Here is a 22,144-nt window from a genome sequence, read left to right as displayed (position 1 = left end):
AGATTGACACTTATAATTTAGCTGTCCAGATGCACATTTTTTAATCAAAACATAAAATTGCAATTGCCTTGTCCAAAAAAAAAAGAGAGAGAGAGAACCAGACATGATTCCTTATGTGGTTTACATAAGTATTATTTATATAAATAAGAATGCTAAGTAGTGGGCATGAGATTCTGATACCAGCTTTTGTTCCCCCACCTTGCGTTCCTGCTGCCCTCTGCTAAATTCCAGGCTCTTCTTGGGAGCAGGCTGTGCCCCAGTCTCTGCTGATTCTGGTGTTCAAAACTTATTCTTTATCATCGGTGTTGTTGAAGAGGACTGCTTTTCCTGTGTGATCCACAAAGTGTTGACAACTTGCTTCACTTATTAAAGTCCAAGACACTTCCAGAACACATCATGTAACAACCTCCATACACACACACACACACACACACACACACACACGCACGCACGCATGCACAGCAACACCTCCCTCCAAATGCCTGCGTATTCATGACCATTGTGACGTGGGCCACACAAGGATGAATGAGACACGTCCTGCTGCCTAGAGTAAGGGAGGCATACATTTTGGCTAAAATCACTATAAAGCATGGTGGTGGGATGGAAGGGAAAAGATTCTCCCTGAGCAGCTGGGGGAAATGTCACTTGAAGATATGATGTTGGAACACCACCGTGAAGGCTGAGTGGCCACGGGGAGACAGCTGGGGAGGGGGTCTGCGAGAAGGGAACAATATGTGTGAAAATGCAGTGGTATCCAAGCAGGAGCTGCTGGGACACAGGGGGTGATGAGTCCGCTCATTTTGTTTATGTGTCTCTTTGGTCGCAGAGTGTGCTTGGACCATCCCTTAGTAACCCCTTTTTTTCTTTGGGATATTTGATTGAGGTTTTTTTCATGCCTAGTAAAAAGGCTGCAATGAAAATATTTGTACATATATTTCTAAGAACTTTATGAAGATAACATTTACATGGCATAAAATTTACTCATTTTATATGTGCAATGCAGTAATTTTTAGTGAATTTACCAAATGATGCAACCATCACCACCTTCCAGTGTTAGAACATTTCCATCACCTCAAGAAGGTCCCTCCTGCCTGCTTACAGTCAATCCCCATGCCCACTTCCAGCCCCAGGGAAACAATGCATATATTTTTTTAAAACATATATTTGGGGGTTTATCTTTGAGACTGATTTCAGTGATTGCTCTAATAAAGGGTATGAACATTTATATGACTCATAGTAGGTATTACCAAGTTAACCTTCAAAGCTGCTGTACCATTTGACACAGCTGCCAGCAAGATAGGAGAGAGTTACATTTCTTCGTGTACTCTCAAGAATTGGGTGTCACTATTTTTCAATAATATCTAATTATTTGATTTATATTTTCTGATGACTGAAGCAGACCGTTTTTCTATCTCTGTGTTCACTGGACTTACTTCATTCTGAATGAGTTTCTAGTTTATACCCTTCCTTCCCTCTTACTGAGATCCTCTTACTGTCCATTTTTTATAGGTTTGAGCTTCTCCTATAACTTACTGACACATTGTATGCTACAGGTATTTTTCCCATTATGAAATTTGCCTTTTTATTTTATTATTTTTTACCCCGCAAAAGTTCATTTTCACATGATCAAGTGTGTTCCTCTTTGTATCTTTTCTCTTGCAATCTTTTTCTATTCCTTTGTATAAGTTTATTTCCCTCTTTCCCTGAGAGCTATTTCCCTCTCCAGAACCTTGACAGAAGTTCTGTTGTATTATTAAGATTTAGCACATCCATTCTCTTGGAATCTGTCATTCCTGGTGATCACCTTTGTCAGCTACTGAATCCTTACCTCTCTTATGCTGTGTATCTGGGATATCTTATTCTGTGCAAGTGATGTTTTTGATGGGTCCGTTTTAATAAGATCATGGGGAAAGTGGCACCCTTGCAAGGGAGAGACCTAGATGGAGCCCTGTTATTTGCAGATGAGGGACCAAGGGATGCTGTCGGTCTGGGAAGAATGATCCTTTGGTTCCAAAGGCCTGGATTAAGCCATTCTTTGGAAATTACAAAGAGGCAGTTTGGGTCCAGCTTTTGAACAGTGTCATGGGCAGCATGGAAAACTATCTGACATTTTCCAGCCTAAAAGAGAAGGCTCCCAGTCTGGAATGGGGTAAATGGAGACCCATCCTACATTAGATGCAAGGTCAGAGGGGGAAACCTCTAAGTCCCCTTTCAACTCTGAAACTTCACAACTCTAGATATTTTTCTTTTTTTTTTTTATAACTAGATATTTTTCATCCTTTCACTGATGCAACAAATACTCATTGAGCATCTCACATGTGGCTAACACTAGTCTTGAGTCCTGAAGATGCAGCATTGCATAAAACAGTCCCTGCCTGCCTATTGCTTCTATTCAAGAGAGAAAACAGCCAATAAAGAAAGGAATTAATATATTAATGTCAGGAAATGATAAGTAATATAAACAAAAATGAAGCAGAGTAAGGGAAGTGCTATTGTGTATAAGGTGTTCAGGGAACCTGAGGTGGCATTTGAGCAGAGATCCAGAAAATGAGAAGTGATGGATGTGGGGAGGGCTGAAGGCAGGGGGAGCCAGTCAGGACAGAGGAAGAGGGACAAGCACCCAAGTGCCTGGCTTGTTTGAGGACCTGAATGTAACTGACTCATTCAGCTGTGGTCCCAATTTCTCACCTAGACAGTTTATTCACTCCTGCATCTGTTGATCTCATTTTTTAATTTCATCATTAGAGCCCTAATTTATTAATTACCTCCCTCCCATGTGCCAAGCTTTGCTAAACACCTTACGTGTATTACTTCTAATTCCCTCAGCAGCTGCATTCCTTCCTAACTGCATGTTAGGTCTTACTGTCCCCATTTTACAGATGGAGAAATGGAGACTTGATGCATCCTCTAAGTAACAACCATATGGTTCTGATCTACCCCACTGGAAAAATACTCAGTTCACAGCTGAGTGTTATGTACTTGAGGTGTATGTATTAGGCTGAATGCACACAGGTCTACAGAAATGTACTAGAGACTTACAAGATAAAATCACACCTGCGACTAGACGGCCAGTCCTTGACTATTTGTCTAGTTAAACTTAAGGAGAAGAGCACTGTAGGTACTTTGGAGGAGCAATTCTCTTGTTCGAAGTCACTCTTTGAGCTGCTCCTTTTTAGCAGGATTTAAAATTAGGATAATGGTCTTTCCTTCCCTCTTCCTTAATATCCCTAATTCTTAGCCTGGACATTTCAACAAACAAAGAATCCTTACCCTAGAACCTTGGAAATGTATGTTCGGAGCTGACATAAACTTCTTTAAGTTTCCAAGGAGATAGCACAGACAGCTGACGAGGACATGGAAACTTATACAGAGTAGGGGTGTGGCAGGGAAAATCTCTGTAGACAAGAGCTCTTCGAGATTTTTGAGTCTGCACCAAAATGCCCCTGTGGTTCTTCAAACAACCCTTCCTTGTCAGCATCACCAGGACTTTCTGGCCTTCCAGCTTGCGGGGGCCTCGTAAGGATCTTGTTCCCTGTAGCTTTCGGTGGGTCCTTTGCACAAGGGTGGAATTATGTCCCCCGGCCCCAATTCTGACTGCGGGAGGCCTCTTTACAGACGTCCCTTTTGTAGCCCCTTTACGGGGTAGGGCTGCCTCAGGAGGATTGCCGTGTTCCTCCCAAACCCAGCTCACTCCCACCTCTGCCTTCTGACAGCTGAAGGTTTTCAGGTTTTCTTTTTAGCACAGTTCTTCACAAATTTACATGAATCGTGCAGTCATGTTGTAGAAGGCTGCCCACGTGCAGGTGGGGTGTTCCTGTGACAGTTCTCAGGTTCCCCATCCTTAGAATGGCGCCGGCCCTCTGGGAGCTGTTACTCTCCAAGCCTTTGATTTCCAAGTTTTCCGTCCATGAAATAATTGGTTCTCGGAGCTGCAGGCCCGTGATAATAACAAGCACGGAACTGATTGCAATTTGAATTTAGTTGTCAGCTCACTGCAGTCATAACAAAAAGGGTGAGGATGAACCCTGTGGTCTTGGGCCCCTCTGAGGTTTCCCTCCAGGTGACAGGGCGCCACTCCCCCTGACAGGGTCGGCGTCAGCCCTCAAGGAAATAATGTCTGCAAAGCAACTCATGCCATTTTCCTCCTCCTCCTCAGATGATTATAATTTCCGAGAAGCAAATGCTCAGGAAATGATCATTGCAGTCTTGGGTTTACACAGACAGTTGATACAGATTTGTCCCTCCAAAGGGGGTGCTCCCTTGTGGTGGCAGTGAACTTGGAGGCCCTGAAAAGCTCTCGCTGCGTTAACACCACATTAGCTGGCTGAGCCTTTGATTTGCGGTCTCATTTAGATAGAAGAAGGAAAGGGACTTAGTGTCAGCCACAGAAGTTTTATCCAAGTGCACAGGTTTCTGGCCTGTCTGGGGTACAAGGCTGGGGGGGCAGGAGGAAGGTCTCCCCTGCCATCTATCTGATCACAATTTATGACCACAGTCCTCTCACCGACAGCCACAAGGAAGGAGACCCCAGCCCCCTGCCTGGCCAGACACAGGCTATATAATAACAATGATCACAGTGATAGTAACAGCAGCTGACCTTGACTGACTACCTGCCACACACTGTTTTTCCCATTGAATCCTGATCACAACCCTGAAACAGAGACCACGATTATCTCCAGGAAACCAAAGCCCAGTATTTTGCCTGTTGTCACACAACTCTGTCTGTCCGTTTATACGCTGGATATGTCCTCTTTCCTTTCCTAATAAAAACTGCACAAGCCCTGCTTTTCCCCTCTAGCTAAACACCCGGTGCCCATTTGCAGATTTCCTCTCTGAGCCTCACGAGTTGAGGATCTGTGGGACAGCATCATCCAATCTGTTTCTAGCACTGTGCTGGTGTGTTTGGATGTGTCCTGTTTCTCCCATTGAAGAGTTGAACTCCCAACCGTCAGAGTCCACGAGGTTCTCTTTTCCGGCTCTCCAACACATGGCTCCCCTGAGTGGCCTGGGCCAACGCTAGGATGGAATCCGCTCAGGCGGCGTCACCAGGGAGGCTGTTGATGGGGGATGACTGCTGGGTGCATGCTTCTCTTCTCGGGGAGACTGCTTACCCAGTTTCTTTGCCCAGGAGATGTTTCACGCCACAGGTAAAGTAAGCCTGGAGGTGACATGGGGCTCAGAAACTCTGCAAGTAGCAGGGGTGGGAAACCAAAACATGCTCGTTAGTGAGTCCTGTTCGAAGAGAACAAGCAAGCTGGGGCCATTTAGCATGGGAGCTGGCAACCTCTCGTGCTTCACAGGCCCCAGAGACTTCACCACATGGCAGCATTTTTTTTACCAAACACATCTGCACACACACATACAACGTGTGCAGAATGCTGTGCCGGGCCCTATCCCATCACCTTACGACTATCGTTTAATCTTCAGCAACCGTGTGAAGTAGGTATTATTGTTTTCTTCACTCTACCGATGGGGAAACTGAGGTACAGAGAGGTAACTTGACGAAGATGCCAGAGTTAGTAAGTCACAGAGCCAGGATGACCGCCTGGCCAGATGGTACAGCCCTTCACTATGATGACGCTCAACTATTAGGAGAACGTGAAATATGTAACCTATAAGACACTTGAGAACTAGTTTCATGCAAAATTGGTACTATCTTTAAGTTTACTTTTAAGAATAAGTTCCAGTTATGTAGAGAATTCTGTTCTTAAAGGAATATCCCCCCCCCAAAATTTAAGCATGTGTATACAAAAAGAGACAGGTTGAAGGGTACAAAGAGTATTAATACCTGACCTTTTACAAAGCCCTTATCTCTGACACCGTGAAGCAGGCAGGGAGGGTACTTTTGTTCCCGTCCTATCTCGAGGGATTACAGACCAAGAAGCTGAATGCTTTGACCAAGGCAACCCGGCTGGGTCAGATGTGACGCTTAAATCCCAGTCCTAACCATGCCCTCATAGAGTGTATAACCTCCTGGAGAGAGGATGAAAAATGTTCACAAGTAACGATTGTGTATAGTCCTTAAGCCTTCAAGTGACCTGTTTTGGTAGCGAATGAATCAAAAAAGCATTTTCGCCTTTCTTGTGCATCCTACACGTACCAAGCCTAGTACCAGACATAGTCCCAGATTTGTTATACAGATGTCCGTGAATCTTTGGGGTTTTTTTAACCCCCTGTTAGAGTGGATTCAAACTAAGACATCTCTGGATTATACCCTCCCTTCTGTAAAATTATAAATTCCAGACATGGAGATACAACCGTAGATTATGAGCAGCCCTGACCCCAGCCAAAAGGGACTTGTTCATTGTTTATTTCAGTTTCTCTTGCTCTTGAGAACTTGGTCTCCTGAATGGATGGTCCGTTTGGTAATTTCTTGGTGAAAGACTGAGTCTTGTATGTGCCTAATATAAGTTCTTACCAATATAAAGTAAGGGCTTATTTGGGGCTTGGGAACACTTCCGTGCCCTGAGGCATATACTGTTGATAAATCAGCCGACAGGAATTTGCGACTTCTCTCCCTTGTGCCCCGTAGTCACTGATAAAGCCTGAGTTCTCTCCCAAGGATATAGACATTGAGAGAAAATTGCTGGTGATTCACCGTCTCGGGTTCTGCTTTGAATTTCTCACTCATGTGCTGTCCTTCTCTTTTCCCCTCAAGGGTCGAGATTACTGTTCCGAAGAAGAGGATATCACATAGCGCCCATTCTACCACTGAAACCAGGAGCCACTACTGTGTAAATAGGTTACACCCCAGTTGAAATCTTTGCAAAGGTCGGTTCTCTCCAGCGAACAGCACTCTAGCAAAAAGAAGATCGTTCCATATCGTATGCCCCATTAAATTACAGTGTTTCTTAACGAACTTGCAAAGGAATATTGCTAAAAACAAACACACACACAAAAAACTGTTATCGAACTTTCTTTGTTGCTGCTAGTTAAAACTCGTTGCAACTTCTCACTTCTCTTGTGTCCAGGTATGCAGCAAAACTCTGCAATGTCACCTTAAAGACACTGTTGGTTTTACAGATGCTCTCCAAACTATTTTCTATATAAGATGAGGTAGTGGTGAACTCAGATATCAAACTTCTGTTGTAGAACTATTCTGCTTCTAAGACAAGCGTCTCCTTCCCTCTCTCCTCCCTCTCTGTCTCTCCCGAGCGGTCCAGAGCCTTGCTTCTCACTGGCACTGTTGCGCTTTGGAGATGGGATGGTTGCTATGGCAAGCCTTGTTTCTCTGCTGAGAAGAAGTAAAGAAGCCATTATCCATTAAAAGCACGTGGGGACGTGACTCCCGGAGTGACGGAGTGACGTAGGAGTGGGCAGCAGGTGGTTTCGTTGACTAGGTATCTTCATCAAGGATAAGCTTGCAACATTGGCTTTGCTCAGATGCCAATGGAAGTGTGATCACAATCATTCTGAATCCCTCTTCCCCCCCTTTTTTTTTCTAAGAAAATAAACATTTTACTGTTTTTATGTATCCTTGTCTTCTCCCATTCATCCAGTTCAGTGTCTTACAGTGATCTTGGGTGCGAAAGATGAGCCCTCCTTTGCAGGGACACCGATAATTGAGCTTCCTGGCTCCCTACCCTCCCATCGATCATCCGCCACCATTGGCAGGGCTGCCAGTGGTCAGGGGAGATGAGGGGACATCCCCCTCGACGTTTTAGGAAGGCCCGAAACCACCCTGTGTCCTTTCCTTTTGTTAGCAGATAAGCCATCCTATGTCCTCACTCGCTCCCTTCCGAATGTTCCGTGAGTCTTGCCACTTCTTCTCTCGCTCGTGGCACTGGCCAGGACAGTGCCAAGCGTTCGCCTACTGGAAACCTAGTACATTGACCCTGGTGATGCTATTTGCAGATGCGGAAGCCAAAGCCCTGGGGCAGTGTTGGGGAATGTGAACTGTGGGTTTGGTAGAGTTTATTTTTCCATATTATATGAAGAGAATGATCTCTTCTCAAAGACAGAAGTAATATTTTTAACAAATGTTGTCACAAGTAAATAGCAATCAAAAGGAGAAAATAACTTTTGTATTTTTTTAACGCGTTTGATAGCTTGGATGAGGGTTCTCTTTGTTACTTTCAGGGCAGGGCACCCTGCTAAATGCTATGCCAACAGGCCAGGTGGGGCTTTGGGCCACGGAAACACAGAAGGAGCACTGTAGGTTTCTCTCTCGGGGGGTTTGAACGTGAGGGGCTCGGGATCAGCCACACTGCCACCGTCCAAAGGCGGGGAGTCGTTGTTTGTCCTGGGTAGCCGAGAGATCACCTGCCACAGACCAGAATAAGAAGCTAAATGTGCTCTTGCTGAGAAGATGAGCCTTGACTTTAAAATCCATCCGTCTAACGGATGGCTCCAAGGATGGGCTAATGGGGAGATTCCTCATCTGCCCTTAGACCCCAGGGCACAGAAGTGAGGGGCAGGAAACTCAGTCAATTGCTACAGAAAACGGACTCACATGGTAGCAACAAAAGCCCTTAATTCTTTCAGGCAGCCGCAGCTACTTTGGGGAGCAGCTGTGGTTGTTACATAAATAGAGATGCGGCCAAAATTTAAGGCTTTTTATCCTGCTTCAAGCAGAAAAATGCAGAGAGAGTGAAGTCGCCTAGGGGTTTACGTTCCCTCCCTTTGTATGGTTTTTGGCCAAGTGACTAAAATAGTTTTCCTCAGCTGTAAATGAACTGCTGAGCCCCACCTGAATCTTGTCCACGTGGGACTTTGTTCACTGTTATGTGATTTTCTGATTCCTCTCGAGGAAGAGGGTCGCAGGCACTAAGCATCTTCCACGGGGCTGCTCTACCTGGTGTCTCAAAGTGTCTTCCCAGAAAAACCGCCCACCTTCTACCCAAAGATGATACATGCTCATATCATTTTTTCTAGTCTGTTTAGCATTTTGACATGATACACATGTGCCCAGAACCAAGTGTTTCTTGGGAAGTTGACTTTTGAGTGTTTCATAAAACTAGAAACTGGTTCCTGTGAACCCAGGGGCTTTTCACCTGGAGTCCTTGTCTCCCAAGTTTAACTCTTTGATGTGCAGACGTGATTTCATCTGCAGACAAATTTGGTATATCTAGAAATAGATCTGAAAAATGGGGTGGTTGAGTGGGTTGGCATGAGATACTTGATTATGTTAGCAACACTCTAAACTGTCTGTTTTTTCCATCGTTGGCTTTAATCATAAAATTGTCAAGTGATTTGTGTTTGTACTTTATTTTTTTATGGCTTCTGCAAAAGGTCTAATGCAAAAATATTTTGCCCTTTTTTCTCCCTGTGTATCTGAACATGAAGCAGATTGTCTCAGATACCATGAAAAGAATCATCCAGAAACTAGTGCTTCTGCCGGCTGACGACTCAGGGAGATGGAAGGAGGGAGGGAGGGGAGCGGGGAGTGGCCTGGCGGAAGGAGGTAGAAAAAGAAAGGACGAAAAATGGACGGTGAGACGCCTTCAGCAGAGAGAGTTGATAGCATGGCGGCGGGCTTGGGTGCAGTTCACAGTCCAGCGGCCTGGGGGCCAGCGAGTGGGGCCGACCGTCTAGAAGGTTTCCAACTGGATCGCACACGCTTTATGTGCTCCGAGTTGTGGAGTTGTCAGAGTTCAGCAGAATATGCGCTGCTTTCTTTTGGTTGGCGGAGATTCAGGATCATGGAGTACTTGCTGTCCATAACCGAGTACGTGTTCGTTACTGCCAGAGAACCTCAGCCATGCCTCGTAGCCCCCAGGCTGGAGCATGGAGGGGTGTTCTGGCCGATTTAGGGACAAAGAACGAATGAAGTCCAGAGACGAGGACACTAGGTCAGCCCGCGGCAGCAGCGGGGGCCCCCCACGGGCCTTGGGGGGACTGGTCTCTCCCCTCTGCACGGCCCCCGCTCTGAGACTGGGCTGCTCCGACTCGAGTGAGAGATGGGCTGGAGGAGGAAGGAGTAGCCTCAGGTCCTTTGTGCCAGGCAGGGAAGCCCCTCCGTGTCGGGGGCGCCCCCAGAGTCAGCCCAGGATGACCCCCCCCACGCCTGCCACTGGACAGCCCCCCGGTGCAGCCCAGGGATGATGGAGCCCGCGTTTCCATCCCACTGGATGCCATCCTGCTTCGAGTTCTAACTGCCCTCCTCCCAACCTCATCGAGACTTTTTTTTCTCTAAGGGCCAGACTGTCCCAGAAGCCTGCTAAAAACAGAGATTGTACCTCTCACGAATTTTACCTCAGGAGCCTGTGATGCAGGCCAGCGTATTGGTTACAAATTCTGCTTAGACATTAGGCAAGAATCTGAAAGGAGCGCTCCATCCCTACTGGTCTTAGGAAAGAAACCCCGTTAAATATGTTGGTTTCATAGGAAGAAAAATGATCCATGTCTCAAGCCGGGAAAATACTGACTCTGAATCTTGGACTCGAGGACTCTGATACGTTCTTTGTGAAAAGCAAAACGATTTGGTGTCTAAGGCAGCCTCCCTCCTCCCAGCTCCCAAATTCAAAAAAAAAAAAGAAGTATTAGATCGCACCGGATCATTTGACAGAAAATCTGCCTTCTGTGCTTTTGCCCCTGGGAGGCATTTTCAGAGCTTTATCTCTTGGTACCTCTCAGAAAGTAAGCTTTGTATGAAGTGGCGCAAAACCCCAGTAGATAAAGAAGACCTGGTCGGGGAGAGGGAATGGGTATTTGGGGGCATGGTGAAAAGGTGACTGGAGGCAGGGACGTGGGCTTCTGGATGTCTCATGCGGACCCCCGGGCCCCCACGCACCTGCGTGCACCTGGGTGAGGCAGTCGGCTTTCCCAATGCAAATGCCCTTGCAATAAACCTTTGGAATTTTGTGAATGACTTCTATGAATTGCCTTTTGCCAGTGAATGGACATGTTTTTCCAAGGGGGAAAAATGTCCTTCAGTCACCTTTTCGCGTGTCTCCGGAAAAGGGTCAAAAACTACAGCAGAAACCGAGGATGCTGGGTGAATGTATTTACTTATGGGACCAACCTTAAGACTCACTAGCTCTCCCACGTCTTTCAGGAAGACTCTTGTACCTTATCTGGGATCTAACCTAATCCTGGGGAAAGAGGAAACGGAACTGATATTTATTGTTCATACTCACTCTGTGCCAGATCCTGTGGTAGGCATTTTGTAATTGTCTTGTGTCATCCTCCCAGTAATCCCGTGAAGTGAACTTGTGACCCTCATGTTCCAAGTAGCGTATCCTAAGTACAGAATGCGTCTGTCCCCTATCAGTGCCCATGGGGAAAGGAGGAAAGATGTCATTCAAGTATTTTCTGAATTTTGTTATTCTTTCTATACCCTTTGCAACACTGTGAAAAGAACCCTTTGGGGGCTTCTCTCTTCCAGAATCACTCTTTGGCTCATCACCAGCTGGGTTTGCCATGGGGAATGTTTTCCTTGGCCTTCCCGAATCTGGCGAGCTACACACATACCGCGAGAGGCTAACAGAAATTTAGTGCCCAGAAGGAAAAGGCTTTGGGTATTTAGGCACGTGTCTCGCTTCCTGGAACCCTTTTGGCATCTGGAAAAGGAACCTGTTACTTGTATGGTGAAATTCCAGAGGCAGCCAGAACAGGCCTTTGAATGCTGTGATTCTTTCTGGGCTCCCAAGGCTTATTTCATCCCAGACTGCATCGTTTTAGGGTGAAAAGCCTTAACCTTGCAGAGAAGTGTGGGAGAACCCGATCGTCCAAGGTAGACGCAAGGCCTGGACCATTGACTTGAAATCCTTTCTTGTGGGCCAGGGCTGGATGTCTCTTTTTGACGTTTGAACCGGGTCTGTATTTTCCAGGCCAGTTGAAGCACTGCAACTAAATGTGAATCTCTTTCGAGACCTTAAATGTTTTGGAGAGTCATGTCATGACTTGGACAGTCATTTAAATAACGTGTCCAAGGTCAGAAGAGCCCAAGAACTTCCCAGAGTTCCTTGCCTTGCTTTTCAAGGCACGTCCTCTAAAACAGATGACTCACGTCTCCATGGCAACTCTTAAAGGTGCTGCCTAGAGGGGGCCCACCCCTGCCCTCACTGGGCTTGAAAGAATCAAAAACATTTCCTTGTGTAGAGGGGGTGCTAGTATGTTCAGTTTTCTATGAAAACTATCCCCAAGATCTTGCCTCTTTCAAACCTGACAATTGTCAGATTCCCTCAAGATGATGTGGGAAGTGGCTCTTGTCTCTTGTAAGCCAGAGAAGTGGCTTTAATTCAGCAAGATTCGTTCCTAAACCAAAGGCCTCATTCTAATACCGTCTTCCTCCTCTACCCAGAATTCTCCCTTTTTCCCTTTCCGAGAGTTATTTTTAGCCCAGGGCTTTGAACACGATTGAGTAAGACTTAAAAGCAGTAAAAAGAACATCGTAAACTCAGCCAGAACTGCCGTAGGGTCTCCAGGGTTGCAAATAGTTCTAGAACCTTAGGGGCCATTTGGCCTAGACCCAGAGGGGCTCAAACAGCCCCTGTTTTTTTGGCATTTCAGTCCAGACCTTCAGGGACTGTTCTTTCGTGACCGTCAAGTGAGCGAGGGAAGGGAGGCTTCACAATAGATTTCAAGCCAGCTTTTCCATTCAAAACAAGATGCAAATTTATTTTTAAAAAGGCATATCTATTTTCCTGGAACAGAACCAGGCAGCTGCCTTATTAGGACTCTAAATTCGGATCTCTTTTCTTAACACACACACAGACACACACACACACAGGTACTTAGAGAAAGAAAATATATAACTACTTTATCATTGAAATACTCCAAGGGAGAACTGTACTTTGCTTTTTTTAATCTCTAAGATAACATCTAGGAAAATATTAGCATAACTCTAATAATGCCAGAACAGGAAAAGCTAGTGATCCCTCTTGCGAAACTTTGAGTTAGACTCAGTGAGGAGGACGGAGGTCTGTTGGCCGACCTGGCCTTGTGCCCGCTCTGGACCAGGATACTCTGCCACTGGCTCGTCGGCCTCAGCTGGGCCTCTAGCCTGGGTACTGGGGCCGGCCTCCTGTCCCAAGCCCTGGTGCGTAAAGGACGCATCCCCGAGGCTACGGGCCAGGCGCAGCCACATTCAGCCACGGTGTTTCTCATGCCCTCGCCGGCTCATCCAGCGTGGCCCTGACTGGCAACCCAGCCGTTACGCTGCGACGTTCCGACACCAGCGTGTGCATTTGGGGCCCCTGCATGTAGGTTGTCCCAGACGGAGCATCTTTAGCATTGCCTTCTCTAGGGCTGCGGACTCGCTCATCCAGCAGACTATGTACAGAGCACCTGGTACAATCGCCCGTAACAGCCGGTTATAAGCCGAACACAGCTCCTGCCCTCGAGGAGCCTACCGTCAGTCAGGGAGACAGTGTGGACACCGTAAGCGTCAGTCCCGGGTGCTGTGGGAGCTTCTCAAAGTGGCAGCTGCCCAGCTTGGAGAATCCGGGGGCTTCCAGAAAGAGGTGACATCCAAGCTCAAGTGTGTCAGAGGACGGAGGGAGGGCGTTACAAAGGGCCCAGCATGGGACTCAGCCCACAGAAGGGACGGTGTACGCTCTCGGGCGGGTGTGCAGCAAAGCAGCTGAAGCTGGGAGTTGAGGAGAGGAGAAGAGAGGGGGTGAGGGCAGGCCGTCAGCTGGCTGGTCCCAGGGGGCCTCATGTGGACGGGGGAGGGGAGGGATAGGGAAGAGCTGTAGACCACGCTCTGCCCTCCGAAGCCGAGGTCACTGCCGAGGTCAGCCAGAGAGGTACGTGTGGTCAGCCTCAGGGCCTGGGGTTGCCCTCTTGCTGTGGGAGCGCACACTTGCTGAGGTGATTTGTCCCCATGTGTCCTCTGCCCCCCACCCCAGCACCTTACCTCCCTCCAAACGCTGTTTGAATTCAGGGGCTTTAACCTGGGCTAGCTCTGGCTTAGAGACATGCAGGGGACAGCGCCTGGTCGTCCTGACCTGTCTGTACAGCCACCGAGGCTAAAATACCTCTTGGCACGAGGCTGGCCTAGACCCCGCGATGAGGGGGCTGCCCTAAGATGAATTCCTGGGAAACAGCCGAGGGCTCGTGGGCTTAGTGTGACGCCTTCCTTCATCCTACCCAGAGGCAGCCGCCGGGTTCGGTCATGCCCTGCGGCCAAGCCTCCGCTAGGTCTGGAGTGCACACCTGAATCCTGCCAAAGAAAGGGGATAGTAAAAAATAAAAACAAAACAAAACAAAAAGCACAAGTGGATTGTATGCACACGGCAAATACCTGCCAGCCTAGACAGCCACCTTGGACCTCGTGGGGACAAGGAGGCCACCGAGCTCAGCCCTGTGCCCTCCGGTCGTGAAGCAGGGAGGCTTGGGGAGAAGCAGGCTCTCTGTGGAGACACCTCACAGTGCCTTTTAGGTTTTCCAGAGAACCTATTCAGAGTTCAGAGCATTGGGTTCTTCCCTCCCCTCACCCCACAAATAATTAGAAGTTTTATAAAGAGAAGGAAAAGAATTCGATGAATGAAAATACTAGCTGTGAGGCAGCATGGTTTCTAGAAACTTAAGTAAAGGCTCAAACAAGTGACATGGTTTCCCTGAGAGGTTGGAGGAATTAGGTGCTGAAGGCACTTTTCTTAGCCAAGTAGTTCGGTCTCCAGGGATCCCCAAGGGCCCTGAATATTCCTTGGGGCTGACCTCTTTTGCAAGACCCCCAACACCCGCCCTTCTGGGTGCAGCTTGGCATATTCAAAAGCAACACCAGCCTTCTGAACCCTTGGAAAGAATTTAGCTCACACACACCCTTTTCCCAGATATTCCTCCGGCTCCTTGGTGAGGAATTTCTAATTCTGTGTCTTGTGGTTCCCACTTGAGTATCCCACAGTCTTAGTCCTTTCGATTAGAATTTGGCCTGTGGCAGTCGTGATGCTGGAAATTGACAAGAGCATTTGGCCTCACACACACCTACCTTAAAATTAAGGTCCTGCGGGGTCCCCTTGGTGGTGGCAGGGGGATGGTCATGGAATACGGCCAGGTTTGCCTTAGGGCACCCTCTCCCCATTGTCTGCTCCGGTCTGGTTCCCTCACTGTCACCAGGAAAGAATCAAAATGCCCCCTTGCCAGTTGTCCGTGGCTGTGTATTTGCTCTGTGTGTTGTGTTTTACTTATGAATAAGGCCTTACATTCAAGTGAAATACCGTGGCAGGATTAGGAAGCATCCGCTCTCAGTTGGGTCTGAGGGGTATCTTGGGGCAATGATCTTCTGAGCACCTGCAAAGCCTCCTTGGGGTGGGCATGGGAGCCCAGCAGGGCAGCCTCCCCAGCACTCTGCATGCACGTGAATTCTATAAAGCAGTGGGGACCCGTTTATTTCTACCGTACACAAAAACTCTGTGAGATGCACCCCCTCTGGATGTTTATTAATTTATTGAAAGCCTATATTCACATACTCCTGGACTACTATATTAGACACATTATAAAAAGTACACAGTGTAGCCATTTTAAAAGAATAAGATACAAAATATTATAAACAGAGGTTCTGGCATCTTCTCTCTGAACACCTCAGGGGGACCTTGAGTACCCCCTGGTATGTGCACACCCACTTTGGACACTACTGTTTTAAGAGCAAATCGGCACACCTTCACGGCATCCATCCCCAAACCACTGTGCTGGCACTTGGCCTGCAGAATAAGAAGGTCTTAAGATAAAAATCCCAGGAGTTTCTCATCTGGGAGACAGGGCAAACAAACTCCAAACAACCTAAATTTCAATAATGAAAAACCTGCCCGACAGGAAAGCTATCCCTGGACAGTGGTGGCTACAGGTGCTAAGAAAAGATCAGGTGCAATGTCCAGAGCCGTGGGATTGCTCATCTTCCCTCTCTGGGTTTCCAGAAGAGGACATTTGGCAATCCTCCCAGCTCTCACATGATTGGAATTCTTTGAACCCTCCAACTGCTTCTGCAGTATATTCCCCACGGCACCAGTGGGTCCACGTCGCTTGAATATTATTGTTGATTTGACCACCAAGATGTAATGATGATTCTGTTCCATTTTGAAAAGGGTCTGAGAAAGTGTACAGGTCTAATTATATATACATATTTATACATGTGTATTTTTGTTTATTGTTACATTTTGACATTGGACTTTCTATTAAATAATTTTTAACAGTTGACCTGGCTTTGTTCCTTTGTGTGCCTTTCTTCTTTCCTGGGTCTCAGAGAGGGGGCCATTTAAATGTCGCAGAAGATCTTGTCCCTCTGGTCCCTCCGCTCATCTCTCTTCTTCCCTATTTTTGGTACAGAGGGCTTCTCCTATCCATTCTTTTAGGTTCTGTTTTTAGAGATAATGTACTGCATCAGGCACCCGCTTGGAAAACCCCCAACTTTGTTTTCATTGCCCCCAGGCTCCAGAGGCAGCCCACTCAATCCCATCAGCTCTACAAATGCACAAATTTACGGATGTGATGAAGTTGCAAGAATGAGCAATAATTAAAATGATGCCATGAGCCTTTTAAATCTCTTGTACATCTCCACCCACCCTCCCCAATACACACACACACACACACATACACACAGTCCTAGCTGCAAGACCTGGGACAAGTCGCTTAACCTTCCTGAGCCTAGTGTCTACCTACCCTATCTGTAAAAAACAATACATTTTTTCATAGGTTGGATATGAGGAGACCCCATAGTAAATGCTCAGTAAACAGCCACCCACTTCACGAAGGCAGTCACTCACTCAGTGGCATTTATTCATGACACGGTGTACGCCAGGCCCTTGGGTCTCCCAAATGGGGTGGGGGCAGGGAGGTGAGGACTTAAGGAATGCCCTTCTTCAAAGTCAAATGCAGGAGAAGCAGCATGAAAAAATGAGGCAGATGCCTTACAGTCTCTCTCCTGCCCAACTCCAACACAGTGCGTACCTGGCACCTATGGGAGGCTCAAAATAATTAATTCTCTCACTGCACTGGCCTTCCAGGATCTACCAAAGAGAAATACGCACACACACGCACACACACAGAGCCTCAAAGCATGAAGTCAAAGCACTATCCTTTGGCTCCATCTTCCCTGCCGCATCAGCCTGTTCACGTCTGACAAATGGTCCATCAGCCAGCCCAGCCAGCTTCCTGCCGTCCACCCTTGCCCTTGGGAACATTTCCCTCGAGATTTCCTAACGGTGTGGAGGTGAGAGTCAGGGTCCGGGGTGGACACAGGAGGGGGACGGCCAACCAAGGGGAAGGAGTCGGTAACTGTCCCCCAGGTTTATTCCTGCAAACAGTAGAGCTGGAAATTTGCAGTTGAGTTTTACGGGAGGTCAAACAAGGCAAAAGCCCAAGCTTCTGCCCAGAGTAAATGCTTTCAAAAACAATAAGCCTGTTTCTCCCAGCAGAAGTTCGCTTGAAATCACAAGGCCAGCCAAGCTTGATGAGCTCCCTCACCCAACCCCACACATGCTGGTCTCCTGTACCCCAGATTGGGGCTTTGGGGGCTTCCTTTAACCTCAGGCCAAAGACGAGTCGAGCTGAGAGGACGCTGGACTGCCCTGTGGTGTCCGCTCCCCAACCCCGTGGCTGTGACATCAGTTCCCAGGTCCCTGGTCATTGCTGGGCTGAAGCCTGCACGTGGCTTCCCAAGTTCCCTCACTGGGAGGCAGGAGGGCCGAGAAGCAGCCTGTGAGCCCCAGAGGGAGAACAACACCCCGCTTCCTGGAGCCTCAACTCTGAATGGGTTGGAGGAAAATGAGTTTGTAGACCACAAGTCTTAGGAGTGAGCAAGCCCAAAGCCCAGCCGGGCCCCTGGCATGGCTGTGGGGGACAGGTGCTTCTTCCCAGGGTTCCCCGGGCCACCATCGCCCTGCCAGCGACAATGCCCATCCACCACGTCCTGCCAGAACACTCAAGCAAAGTCGTCGGGAGGTGGACATGAGGCTTTAACTTCCTCCATCACCTCGTGTTACAAAAGAAGCTGCCGGCTCCCACCAGAACCAGCTGCCATCGGGCAGCCTGCTCTTCGCCCAGTCCTCACCCCCATACTGCTCTGCCATGTTTATTCTACTCTGGTCCCTGCTGTCCCCTCATCAGGAAAACTCTCCATCTCTCCTCATCACCATAAACTGAACTTCCTTTGTGGTCCAGTTAAAATTGCCCACTTGCATGACACCCCACCTTATGGCTCCAAGACACCACCAATCTTTCCTGCCAAAAAGAACATTCCCTTACAGGAGAGGCCAGATAGGGGTGGGGGGTGGGGTAGAAGCCCGAGACTTGAGCCACGGAGAGTTCTGGTGTCAGACTAGGTCACCAAACGCCAGGCGACCGGGCCCAGTGCAGACACTGACCGACTGAGAGCCAGATCACCATGCTGAGGACGGTGACCCGTAGGAGAGCCCGGCGCGGGCACGCAGCAGGCCTGAAAGTGGCAATGGCCGCGGAGAGAGTGAACACCTGCGCGCAGGACCCATGTACCAGAATAGACATTCTACCTCAAGTTGTAGCATTATTTCCAACGGGAAAGAATTAGACACAGTCTTAAATGACCATCAAAAAGAGAACGCATAAATAAATAGTAATGCAGTTAATCTTGTGTCAACACGGATAAGCCTCAAAAAGAGTGAATAAGGGGCGCCTGGGTGGCTCAGTCGGTTAAGCATCTGCCTTAATAAATAAGATTTTATTTATTTATTTGAGAGAGAGAGCACGCTTAACCGACTGAGCCACCCAGGCACCCCAATAAATAAAATCTTTAAAAAAAAAAACAGTGACTAAAAAACACGGAGAGGAAGAGCCCGCTGGATTTCCAAAAGTCCATTCCCCACACACAAGGGCACAGCAAGCACACCACCCATGCCACACACAGAGCAAATGTGTGATGATGACAGGGGGTGAAGAACCCAGAGTCACTGTGCCCCCACCAGTAAGGGTACCTGGGGCATGCCACGGGTCCAGATGTCCCGGGCGATTTGCTTCCCTTTGCTGGGCTCTGACCCCAGGCTATGAAGGCTGGTGTCTGGGCCCTAACTTAATTTCTCCTTGCCCCAGAAATGATGCCAGCTCCCTTCCAAACCCTCTGGCCCAGCCCACACACATTCTCTGGTGGGCACCTTCAGATGCCCTAGGTTTCATGATGTCCACAAGTGTTGAGAATCCAGCCCCCCTCAAAAAAAATAAATAAATAAAAGAGAAAGTGCCACTGGGGTAAAGCTGCCTGATTGGCTCATTCTGAGACAAGTGTTTGGGGGCCTCTCAACAATGACAGCACATTGGGATCCCATGGGGAGCTTTCTAGCCCGTCACCGTCACTGTCCGGACCTCAGGGCAGTTAACTCAGGGTCTCTGGGAGTGGGGCCGGGCATTTCTAAATATCTCCCCAGGCAATGGTGAGACACAGGGAGAATTTCAGAACCACGTGTGTACACTGCATGCCACGGACTTGGGCACCAGCAAACACAACTGAGCAAAATACACCTGGCGCCTCAGGAGTTAAAGAACAGGAGTGGGTGGGTTTGTACACACACACTCCACGGGGCTGTGAGCGCTTGGAAAAAGAAACAAGTCTGCCATCGTTGCCGATGGGGAGAATGAGCAGGGCAAGTGGGGGACCCAGTAGGGACTCCCCAGTGACACGCGGAGGGGCGTCCCTCTTGTGGATACGGGACAAGAGAATGAGTCAATGCCTGCAAGGCTAGGAGCTCAGGCTGGAGAAAGGCCTCCAGGCTCCATCTGGTTTCCAGGCACGATTTTGCTCCATCATTCCAAAGAGAAAATTTCAGGAAGATCCCCCGATGGGAAACCTGCTGCTGCCATTGGCAGCTCGGGGCGGGGGGGGCCCCCACCCCAGGCAGGAAGCTTACCCTTCATGCCCCACCTCAAGCAGCAGCCTAAGCCAGTCCCTGCTTTACCCTGTTCCTCAGCCAGTTGCCTCTCAGACTTCAGGATACCCCTTCTCGTGGGAGGCGTGTTGGGGCTGGAACACAGCGTTCAGAAAGGAACCCCTTCCCCTTAAACTGACGAGCCTCAGGGAAGGCAGATCCCCGGCCCCAGCAAAGCCTCTGTGTGAGTGAAGGAGGGGTCCCCGGTTTCAGGGGACCGAGGGCCATGGCTGTGCGTCCTCTGCAGAACCCCTGAGCCGAATAAACAGAAAAGCAGGATTTACGCACCCAGTGCCTTTGGCGGGGAAGGGGGCGGGGGGTTGTTATCAGTCTTATAGTTGGGGGCTGCGGTGGCGGAATTCCTGGTGAATTTGGAAATTGCCAGCTGGGATGTGACCCAAGACATATGCATCTCCCCACATGGAGCAGGCAGGCTCACGGCTGGAACTGCAAACCCTCGCTCCAATTGTTCACACAGGTCTGGTCATTGGTATGCTCGACACCTGGTCCCTGACCCGACGCTGGGTTCTCATGCTTTGCCGTCCTACCGGGGACTGGGAGCCTTGAATACCACCACACAGAGCAGAGCCAGTGAAAGGTGGCCGGAAAGGCCGATCTGCTCTCACCCTGCTGGCCCGGGGCTCAGCTGGGTGGTGAGGATGCTGAGAGGGATGCCGGCCGGTTTTTGCCAGAGTTTCGGTGTCAGCTGAAGGCTCCCCTGCACATTTCGCATCAGATACAAACCAGGCTGGGACCCCAGGAGACGAGTCTCCCATGATCACGCTGGAATACAAATGGAGTTTTACATTTAAAGATCAGGTTAGGGCACCTGGGTGGCTCAGTTGGTTAAGCGTCTGCCTTCGGCTCAGGTCGTGATCCCGGGCTCCTGGGATCGAGGCCCGGGTCATGCTCCCTGCTCAGGAAGGAGTCTGTTTCTCCCTCGGCCCCTCCCACTCGTGCTCTGTCTCTTGCTTTCTCTCTCTCTCAAATAAATAAAATCTTTTTTAAAAATTAAAAAATAAAAAATAAAACAAAATCAGGTGAGATGACACATGATGGGAGGGGCACATGAAGGAGAAAGCCCTTTCCGAAGTTCTGTCATTCTACATGTGAAAATTCAAGTCCCTAACAAGGCTCTGTCTGTTTTCAGTCCCATCCCTACACCCAGGCCTGTGCCCAAAACAGGAGAAAGGGAAGCTTTAAATCAAGTCATCCTAAATCCTCTTTTATCCTTGAGACAATCGTCTGGTATTTGTGCTTCTGCTGATGCAGTGGGATTCTGGTGCCCCAGGTCCCCCTCTGGCTCCTGCCCTGCCGTCACAGAGATGGCCTTGGCCTCAAACGTCCCTTCTTCTGCCTCCCCCCGCCCCACCACCAAAACACACACAATTGGAAGGAAAAAGCTTGAGGATCTTCCGAAATATAAGTACATAGATAGGGTCATCTGGATAAGTAGGAAGCCCCCAGCGCTCACGGAATCCTCTTCATGCATTAAAACGTGGCTGTGGTCAGTGCGGAGTTCCCACCCTCAAGTCCCAGGCCAGATGAGCTTCCTGGTAGAAACCGAGTCTGCCAAACACTGGCAGAGTCTACGTCATTCCAGGCAAGTGTGGCGTGAAAGCTGTCCCTTGGACCCCAGGTGTTCCATCTTCGTAATTGTCACTGCCACTTTGGAGCCGTGACTAAATGTTTCTCAGGAAATCCTCCCAACAACCCCTATAAAGTAACTGCTGAGTCTTCATTTTACAGTTGGGGAAGCTGAGCCTCAGAGAGACTGAGTAACTTGCCCAAGGTCACACAGCAGCAAGCGCAGGGCCCCCGACCCAGAGGCCTGGCCAGCAACCGCTCAGCCACAACGCCCCTCGCAAGTGTGCCTTGGGGCCGTGTGCTGTCGTCTTCTTGGTGTGGTTGCATTCGTTGCCCGGGTCAACACGGAGCTACCTTCTCCAGCTTCCCTCCAGGATCCCTGAGCCTTCCCGTCTGCACTTCATCCCTCCTGGACCAACCACCCCTCCTGAGTGGACCAATGCTGTCGTGAGGCCCATGAGTGGGGACCCCTCACAGAACTTACCACCTGGGGTTCCTTGCGTTCCTTCCTCCCTTTCCTTTGCATTCACTGCCTTCCCAAGCTTTTGGCTTGCTTTTTGAGCTCTTTGACTCCTCAGCTAGATGCCCTGGAGACGGTGGGTCTTCAAAGGAGGTCTCACAAGGTTTGCCTTCTTCCCCCCCCACCACTCACAAGAGGTGTATCCCCGTTGCAGAGTCACTGTGGCGTCCTCTGGGCCCTGTCAGCCCAGGACCAACACAGCTCTCAGCAGAACACTGCCTTTTGTCGAAGGAGCTCTGTGGAAGACTTGGTAATGTGCTGT

At 48.9% G+C, this 22,144-nt stretch overlaps 1 protein-coding gene across 5 annotated transcripts in view; it reads left to right on the top strand.

The window, feature by feature from the left end:
* Positions 1–22,144, top strand: part of C7H1orf21 (chromosome 7 C1orf21 homolog) — a 263,879-nt gene that overhangs the window by 208,891 nt on the left and 32,844 nt on the right. Inside the window, exon 7 of one of the 5 annotated variants that reach the window (XM_078078064.1) lies at positions 21,525–22,073. The exons of 3 other annotated variants lie outside the window; for them this stretch is intronic. In XM_078078064.1, coding sequence (XP_077934190.1) covers positions 21,525–21,557 — 33 coding nt within the window. In that variant the 3' untranslated portion in view covers positions 21,558–22,073. Of the gene's footprint in view, positions 1–6,658; positions 7,475–21,524; positions 22,074–22,144 lie in introns of those variants that run through there. One more of the 5 variants, XM_078078063.1, reaches the window with a different exon arrangement.

The sequence above is a fragment of the Halichoerus grypus genome, chromosome 7 (assembly GCF_964656455.1).
Source record: "Halichoerus grypus chromosome 7, mHalGry1.hap1.1, whole genome shotgun sequence".
In the NCBI taxonomy this organism is placed as follows: domain Eukaryota; kingdom Metazoa; phylum Chordata; class Mammalia; order Carnivora; family Phocidae; genus Halichoerus; species Halichoerus grypus.
Note: the sequence above shows the minus strand (reverse complement) of the source record. Positions and strands in the feature narration are given on the sequence as shown.